Source organism: Atta cephalotes (genome assembly GCF_000143395.1).
Source record: "Atta cephalotes unplaced genomic scaffold scaffold00035, whole genome shotgun sequence".
Lineage (NCBI taxonomy): Eukaryota > Metazoa > Arthropoda > Insecta > Hymenoptera > Formicidae > Atta > Atta cephalotes.
In genome coordinates, this window is record NW_012130099.1 from 2,793,140 (window position 1) to 2,803,203 (window position 10,064).

Consider the following 10,064-nt stretch of genomic DNA (forward strand, 5'->3'; position numbering starts at 1 on the left):
ACACACACACACACACACACACACACACACACACACACATATATTAGATTTTAATTAAAACTTTCATTGTTGCTTTTGAAAAATTTCAATGTACCTACAACTTTTAAAAGATTCTATTAACAAAGAATTCCCATTTTTCATGTAAAATATATGAGAGAAAATGCGAATCTCTTTTGATGTAACGCGGCGAAATGCAAAATCCTTTCTCTGTATCGGGGAACGGTTTTCCTAGGTTTAGGAAAGAAAGTTCGATGTCGGCTGGTCCCGCGCGATAAAAGATAGAGAATTCGAGATGGAGATTAGATCGGCAGGACAAAGGCGCAAAGATATATTGAAATCATGGGTACGGAGAGGATCAAAAGCGGAACGTTTTCGCTCGTCCATTCGTTCGTCCGTTCTGTTTCCGTTAGGGACAAGCGACGTGAAAGCTATCAAAGCAAAGCGCATTGAGTTCCTCCATATCTCGCTGACTGCTGCATTCGCGCTCGCTATCGAGCTCGCAAAATTTACTTTCATATTCGCGACGCAACATGAATTTCGTGCATACACAGTATACATTCCTGGAGAAAGTCATTGTGAATTCAGCACAGTATAACAGAAAATTGCAATTGAAGCGTCTGTTTTGTTTCTCGAGAGTTTTCTCATTTATTCGATAACGGTCGACAAGAAAATATAATGTTTTTAAATCTGTGATTTTAGACTGAATAATAGTTTATGTTAATTACACGTTAATATTGAAGTGGAAAAGATCTTTTTAAAACTTTTAGAATGAATCTCATTCTTAAAGATTAAAAATTAAGTCGCTCTTTTTCAAAACTGACTCACTTTTTATAGCGAGGTTCCACTCTAAAGAATTTAGAAAAGTAGCAGCTCTTTTGTTTCTACAAGAAACACTATTTTATGTTTCCTGAAAATCCGAGATATTCTTACGCACTTTTTGTTAAATTTATTATTCAAACAATAATTCGATACAAATAGTATCATTTTAGAATAATTTTCTCTACTGACATCGATCTTCAAGCAAAATATCTATTATAAACTTTTTCAAATCCTCCATTTGTGTTATTAATGATTATATTATGAATGAATATTTTTTTTCCTGTTATATATTAATTAATTTTGAGAAAGATTTTAAAATTTTTTCTAACAAGTTTCGCTTTTGTTTTATCATTTACTTGCTGATGGACAAATACATGGATGGGAAGACAGACAGATGAACAGCGTTGCATTAAATTTCAATTCAGCTTATATTAATCGTGATTACGCTAATAAGTATTCAACTATTCTATAATAATAATGTCATCGAATGAAGAACTGAGATTTTATTATTATTAGTAGAAAGCTTGACTACTTTATTAGCAGAATTGGGATCTTTTTTTACCCTTATGACTTATTTTAATTTCGCTTGCATTAGTAATGATGCTAATAAATATTAACTTTCTTCTGATAATAATTGTTGAACGTAAAAAATCTTAAAAAAAAATAATATTTCAGAATTGCATTAATGAATATTTAACCTCGTATAATAATAACGTGATTAAATAAGAAAATCAAAGTTTTATTGTATATACATATATTATTAATATGGAAGTTTAAAAATATTATTAACGCAATTAAAGTTGTTTCACCTTTGCGAATAATTTTAATCCCACTTGCATTTTGGTGATAATAATGCTGCTAATAAATAAGTAATCGCTCTCTCATAATAGTAATTGTTGAACATAAATAGTCTACAGAAAATTTCTTAATTAATATTTCACAGACTGCATTAATATTTGAAATAACAGTATAATTGAATAAAAATCTCAAAGTTTTATTATTATTATTATTATTAAGTTTTATTATTATTTAAAGAATATTAACAGAAGTTCAAATATTTTATGATCGTAATTAAGATTTTTTTCATCTTTGCGAATGACTTTAATTTTGCTTGTATTTTTTAAATAATCATATCGCTAATAAATATTAGCTCTCTTCTAGTAATAATTGTTAAATATAAAAAAATCTACACAATTAAAGTTTCTTAATTAATATTTCACAGAGAACTGCATTAATAAATATTTGACCTTCCAAAATAATGTGATTAAATAAAAAAACCAAGAAATTTTATTAGATATATATATATATATATATATATATATATATATATATAATCAATATAGAAATTTAAATATTATTAATAATATTTTATTAGCGCAATTAAGATCTTTTTCATGCTCGCGTATCATTTTAATCCCGCTTATATTTTGATAATAATACTAAATATTAGCTCTCTTTTAATAATGTTTTGAACGCAAAAAAATTTGCAATAAAATTTTTAAAATTAATATTTCACTGCGTTTGTACTAAAAATGAACGGTAAAATTAATAAAACTATCTTTCGTCATCTAACGATTAGTCGCGGAACGAAATATTTCCACGCACGTGGGCGCAACAGTCATTTTATACCATGAAATCGAAAGTGTTTGTCACCGATCGCGGGCGTGTCGCGCGAATGGAAATATAGAATAGTGAAAACTGTCGTGTACTCGCTCTGCCGACTAAATCCACCTCGATTATCGATTTCCCTCCCACGCGCCGCCACGTGGAAAAGATCACCTTTTGCGGCGATTCGCCCTTCGCACTCGTCCCACAGATTTCAGCAAAGCTCGACAAAGCAAATTTCACTCCATTGCCGACACAAGTCAACGCCTTCAAAATGCTGATTATATAGAGTTTCCCCCGAGCTCATAGAATATTTGTTACCTCGATAATGTCACACGGGCAATTAAAGGTCTGAAATTGAATTATATGCACTTTATAAATTTAATCGTGATAATTATATGAGTGAAACTAAATGAACTCAGGGAAAGAAAGACACAAAAGAACAAGTCCGTCTCATGACGTCAAACTTAAACCCTTCGAGCCTAACGATGTTTAAAATATTACGATGAAAAAATGACATTAACAGCATTATAATGACATCAGTATAATTGAAAATAATCTTGTTTATTTAATAACGGTATTAATAAAACAAATACGGTATACTTTTGTTTTAATAAAATGTTATTTATTTTATTAATATATTGAGAAAAAAATGTAAAAAAAATGTGTTAGCTGAATATTTGTTAAGTGTAAATATGTATGCGCTTATTTTTTATAAGAACTATTAATTTAATTTAATCATCATTTTTAATTAGGAAACATTTGTTTACCGTAAATAAATGTTAAGTTGGTATTATTCAAACAAATATTAAAATTTACTTTTATAACAAGATAACAAGATTACTTTTAATTAGATTGCTTGATTAATTTTAAAAAAATATACGTATAAAATCCGTGATAAAATCATATAATTGAGTTCCGATAGAACGTTGATGTGATTAATCCTTAATGATAATGAATGAGAAACGTTTCAATGATTTTTACGGCATTGTTATGATAAGACATAGATCGAAACGGATTGATGATGAAACTACTCTACTTCAATAAAATTAGAGTTCAAGCAGATTACGATTTTTCTCGATTCCCAAGAACGTAAAAAATCAATCAATAAATGCAAACGATGGGTAGCAACGTGTTATCGCTTCTTAGACTTTGTTAGAATGGTGAAGGTAAGAGCCATCTCATCGACCAGGTTGCAGCGGTGAAGGTAGGTGCATTGAACTGTTGCAACCGAAGCGTCCTGTACACGTCTAACTCTGTCTGTTTACATACCTGGGTTCTCGGTTACTAGTTTGAGAATACTGAAGAGAGGGATCTGGTATCAAGGTCTTTAGGAGGAATGGGAGAAGGGGAGGGGAAGAGGCAAACGTGGCAGTAAATGAAATATCGATGTACTGCGTGTATCCTACAGAGAAACATCATTACTTCTACTTAAGAGAAGCCATTCCCCCTCCCCTCCCTCCCCAGGAAGGGAGGATTTTTTGGATCCACCTGCGATCTTCGCGAATTCTATTCTTTTGCGCAGCGAAAGGATATAATTAGCTATTTGTCAATTTGTGTGTTCGATTACCACGCGTGACCTTCTCGTACCTCGAAAGTAAATTATAGCTCGCTCTACAGCGTGTCCCATATAATGCAACTACGAATTCCTGTTAATTACGATATGAATTTATTGTTTAATTAACAATATAGTGAACGCGCCATTCCTCTTTCTATTAGTAATAAATTACAAAATAAAATTAATATGACAATTACACATTTTTTAAAAATTACCTCAGAAATTTTAAATATCAAAAGAAAATATTTTTGAAAGCTTGAAATTTTGTGTTTATGTGAGAAGATAATTTAACTCGATGCAACATTGAAGTTTCTGTTTTTGTTTTTTCTATATAATAAATCTTATAGTTTGAAAGGCAACAATGCTGATAGACACCCTATATAAGCAGTCGCTATACAAACTTGCTACTTAAATGAAAGCGATCGCCAGTAAGTCAGTATATTCCTCGCTAACTAGTTCTTCATGTGTCTACACAACAAACTCAAGCGGCTGAGGCAAAAGGGAACTGAGGGGTGAACTTATCGCAATAATAGCTGTATCGATGGGAGAATGGTAAAAGTCAACGCCGAAAGGATCGCTGTCGCCATTTTGGACTAGCATTTCTCATCTTGTCATTTCTTCAGTATTGATCGAAGTCACTTTAACGATTCCTTTTTCCTAAGCATCTTTTCTTACTCAACAAGCATCAACTAAAAGTAACGTTAATGGCTGCGTTCAATAGAAAAAACAACTTTGTAGTAGAATCTTAGAAAGTCAGAAATGTTATTGAGTCAGTTAGGTTAGTCGTAGCTGTCATTTTTTCCCAATATTATATACTGATTGGCTGTCTAAATCATATGATCGTCATTTTTTACTTATTTATGATAGCCTGTCAAACTATATTTTTTAGCCTCAGGTAGCTGATCAAATTACATTTTTCTATAACGAATTTCGGATTTTGTAGAACGCTACTTTGTTATAAAATCTTTAATATGATTATATAATCTTATCCTTCGTTTCTCTCACAGGAGGTGAGAAAATAATCTAAATGTATAAACCAGTCATTAAAAAATCTTAAACAGTTGCAAAGCTACTTTGTCTACTGAACACCATCAATGTTATAATTTTTCACTAAGAGACCTATTCTGTAATTTTTAACGACTCTAACGACTGCAGTGTTATAATGTCATTACGCAAGTTTTGCAACGAGATATTATAACACTATAATTACAGTCATTAAGAATTACAGAATAGATCCCTTAATAATATAAGTGTTATGTAACATTTACATTTATTTGTTGAATGTGAAATTGATGTTACGTTACTTTTAGTTGCTGTTTACTGAGTAACAATTACGCGATTTTTCCTGACGCGTGAAAATTATGCCGTTCAAAATGGCAACTCGCGATCCTTTTGCGCTGAAGAGATTCATGCGGTCGACCTGGTCCTGGGCATGTCGGCCCCGAGACCGCTGTCCTCGCTCGGCGACCTATACTCCTGGCTATCCCGCGGTAGAAGAGGGCCCGTCACTCCTAGGGGATCTCCCTCGACGTCCACCAGTCGTCCCGGACGGCAACAACCACCGGACACACCCCTCTGCGGGAAATCAGATGTCCTATGTCATGCCATGCGCCCTTTCCGTTACCGCGCGTGAAAAGAGAGTGCTCTCTCATTTTCTTTCTTCGAACGAGGAGCGATCGGCCGATCGATGATTTCATCGGTGTGCCAACAAGATGATAAAAATATCACCTTGTGGGCCATTTCTTATCTCGCATGTTCGCAAATATTTATTGTACCGATATTGACGAATGTCATTTTTATTTTCGCGTACAGATATCTTTTCGCAACTTCTACAGCGATAAATTATAGAGAGAGAACGATTTTGTTGAAGTATGTATATGAAATGTTAGCTAGATAGATTTGATAAATTTCGTTTGGACTATTAAATAGTTATGTAGGACGCTCAAACTAATTACTAGAATGTCAAAACTTTTTGCAGCATTGCTTGAGATTCCTACGTAATGATTTTGATGGTCTAACAAAATTATTTTCAGATCTGTATCTAGCTAAATTAAATATTTTAACAAAACCACTTTTTCCATACAGTAATTTCAAATAAGAAAATTGATCGAAACTGAATAAGTTTAAAATTAAGAGATAAGAGATCGAGAGACATTTTTACTAGCTTAATTAAATTAAATAAAGATATGTGAAAGTAATAAAATATAATTAAAATAAAATTGTTAAAGTAATAAATGATATTTTTGTTGGTATTAGAATAATGATAAAATTTTTATTAATTTTACGCGTGATAAAAATTACTGAATAATAATGAAAATAGTAAGAATGAAATGGTACTAAAATTTACGTGCCAATTACAAATAAAATAATTGATATCTAACTAAAAAATATGAAATAATACTTAATATATTCGCCGCGTTAATAGAAAACACGAATGAAAAATGAGTATTTTTGAGACAATGAAAGAAAATGACCCTGAAGATTTTTTTTCTTAAAAAAACGACATTTTTTTTTCTAATTTATTATAGAACTGAAGTGTCATTTGTCATTTGATTTTTGTAATGATTATAAAAAAGACATTTTTTAGTTACTATGAATGAATGTCGAATGCTAAAATGATTTCATCATAAAATAATCATAAAATAAAAATGTTCCATTTGAAGTTATACCATTTTTTTTAAAGTAATTGTATTTTAATTGGTTTTTTATTTATAGAAATAAATTTTATTTTAAAGGTAACGTTATTCTGTATATTTCAAAAATAAAATTTTTTAAAACTATTTTTAAATGTCAAAATTATAAATACGACACTTCTCCAAATATTAATACGTTTTTAAAAATATTACATAGAAAAGTATCACAACTTTAATAAGGGATGGAATTTACTAGAGTTAACTAGAGTTACAGTGTCCGAATTTTGAAAACTTATGATGTAATTTTAAAAAATATATTATAATTAGAAGTAAACATAGAAAGAAAATGAAGTCACGTATACTATTCTAAAATGTTGTTCTAATCAGAATTTAAAAAATATATTTCAAAATTGATAATTTTGAGATGTCACTTTTCTATCAGTGCGGCGATATATATATATATTTAATTGTGGAAATAATTACGTAAAATTTTAATTAAATATCACGTGATAAAAATGACTGATAATGATATATAATAAATTTCTTTTCGTTTCGATTCTTTTGTTTTTATCGAAAAGATAAACGTACTGAGAGAAAGAAAAATGTTTGCGTGACTATAATTACATGATAAAATAATCATGATAGGAGTCGTTTTATAGATTACTATAAAAACAGGGCATTTTTATAATTATTACTACAATATAATAATAATTATATTTATAGTTCTATACACAAAAAATATATAGGTGACTTTAAAAACAATTACAATATTACATGTAATTTGTGGGACCAAAAATCTATTTTTTTTGTATACAGAATTATAAATATTATAACAGTAATAACTATAAAAATAGAGTTCCTAATTATAATTATTTTACCATGCAATTGTCGTCATAAATACGAAATATTTTTCTCTCAATTAAATCGCGTATTTAGGTTTCACGCGGCTCGTTACCCTCCTCGGTGAGTATCGATTAACTCGGACCCATCTGATCTGGCAGCAATTGGCAGCTCAAGCACCAGCGAAATTAGCAATTGTACAACAATTCATCATCGATCGACGTGTCGCACATCGTTCTGTCGGCAACATTTGTCTCCGCGCGTGCAGCTGACACTTGATTTACGACGCTCTACCGAGGCATCCCGGACGCTTCGCCTCTTCAAGATCAACCCGAGAGGCCGGAATGATTTACTGCTCATTTACGCGCCTCCGCCGATCGACAGCGTCGTGAATCGAGCGTCGATTCATCGGTTCGATTTTTCCAGTCGAACGGATACTCGCGGGCAAAATATTCGCTTTGATTTCGTACTCGCGCGAGGCAGTCATGTTTTCATGTTCACGATTTTCCCGCGGAGAATGGAACGCTTTGCAGTTTGCTCGATTTTCGCTCAGCTCGCGCGGAAACCGCGAAACGGAACGAGCGTCTCGGGTCTCATAATGTTGTTTTTTAGTGAGAGAGAAGGTGGGAGGAAGATGGTGTGTGGCGAGCACAGCAGCTTTCTACTTGTCTGTTAGCAGCAGGCATCTAACAAGTTGTATTCAACTAACGATAAGAAGGGAGAGAATGTATGCGCAAGAGCGCAACATTTTCTCGCTATGTGAAAAATCTTAATTATATATCATTATTTTAATTGCGGTAAAGAGAGCGGCGTTCATAGAAATACAATAACGTTATTTATAGCATAATTATAATTATATTAGAAACTATACGAGAATGTGTCACAAATACGGTGTAAATTAATATGCGTTAAATAGTCTAGAGACGTATTTCCCATCGTCTGAACATTAAAGAAAGTTTATATGAATGTAAATCGCTGGAAACGCTTAATTTTTGAAGTAGGAAAAATGTTATTGATTAACAATATTAAATATTTAATGAAACAAATAATAAACATTTAAACATTTTTAAATATTAAACACTAGAAAGGTTTAGTTTTAAAATGATTAAAGGTTTTCCAATCTTTTTTATAATAATTTAATTGTGTAAGATTGAAAACTATGATGGCAGATATATTATATTACAGATTATATTTGGAGGAGATCATTGTGAAGAATTTCTATAATAAATTGTTCATTACTCATTCCATTAATTGTTTGATATTGTTAAACAATAAAGTTCTGTTTGTTTCCAAAACTAAGCGTTTCTAAACGCATGTTTATATAAACTTTTTTAAATGTTTGATCGATTTTAAATGTTTTGGGAATATGTCTCTAGAAAATTTGATACTTTTAAATTTATACGCATAAATTACACGATACATATAACATTATTTATATGTAGCATTCTACATTTACATGATTTACATTATAATTTACGTGTTATAATATAAATTACGGTCTGTCTAATTATAATTATGCAACGTAATTATAAAGATATCCGATACTTTGCCCTCAATTACTCGCCATCGATTCCTTCGAATCAAATATAATGAATTAAATATTTTTCCTTCTGTTTATAATTATGACTGTAGAAGAATGAATGGGAATGAAATTAGGCATGTCTCAAAAAAATTCAATACGAAGGAATCGATTCTCCGAATTGCCGGCAAACACGGACTAATCACAGAGAGCAAAGTAGCGCTGCAGCATATATAAGCAAGATTATAAATAATAGCAGTAGCGGTGACTAAAAGTCAATATAAGAATAAGAAGAAGAAAAAGAAGAGATATGGAAAGTAGAAGAAGAGAATGTTTATAGCGTAATTCTAGAGAAAGTAAAAGAAAGAAAAAGACACGCCGAGGAAAAAGCTGCGCTTGGACGAACAAAATTCGTTCGAATAAACCTCGTGTTGGTTAAACAAATAGCGTAATTAATAATAATGAATTACTAATAAATTTACTACGACTAATCCTATTATATGTATTGACGTAAGCAACTATGGCGCTAGAAATATGTAAATGGACACAAAGCGTTTGCTTCTAAAAAACTAAACAGAACGCTTGAATGAAAGAGAAAGACGAAAAGTCGACAGATGGATGTTTATTTCCAAAGTCACATGATTTATCTCTTAATTTTTTATCATGTGTCAAATTTAAGCGCTATTGAAACTGGTGTAGGTACGTGCTTTTTTCATTTGATGGAAAAAAATTCAAAGGCGTGGCTTTCAAACTGTACAGGCTTCGTACATATTCGCGTATGGCGTATAACGTTAGAAGAGACCATTAAACGTTATCAGCGCGGCAGAAATATGGCAGAAATTATTCGCCGCGCTTGGGACACGTCATTTGCTCGACGGACCCCGATATTTCCTTGTTGTAGAGAGCGAGTTTTGTTCATCATCAGGCAGCTGTTGTTCTCAGCGCGGAAGGAGAGAGAGAGAGAGAGAGAGAGAGAGAGAGAGAGAGAGAGAGAGAGAGAGAGAGAGAGAGAGAGAGAGAGAGAGAGAGAGAGAGAGAGTACGTAGTACGTAACGTAACGTAACGTAACGTACGTACGTAGTACGTAGTA

At 31.8% G+C, this 10,064-nt stretch overlaps 1 protein-coding gene across 1 annotated transcript in view; it reads right to left on the reverse strand.

Annotated features, from left to right (window-relative positions):
* Positions 1 to 10,064, reverse strand: part of LOC105621639 (whirlin) — a 90,897-nt gene that overhangs the window by 47,248 nt on the left and 33,585 nt on the right. The window contains exon 9 of the mRNA XM_012203107.1: positions 5,403 to 5,557. Coding sequence (XP_012058497.1) covers positions 5,403 to 5,557 — 155 coding nt within the window. The remainder of the gene's footprint in view (positions 1 to 5,402; positions 5,558 to 10,064) is intronic.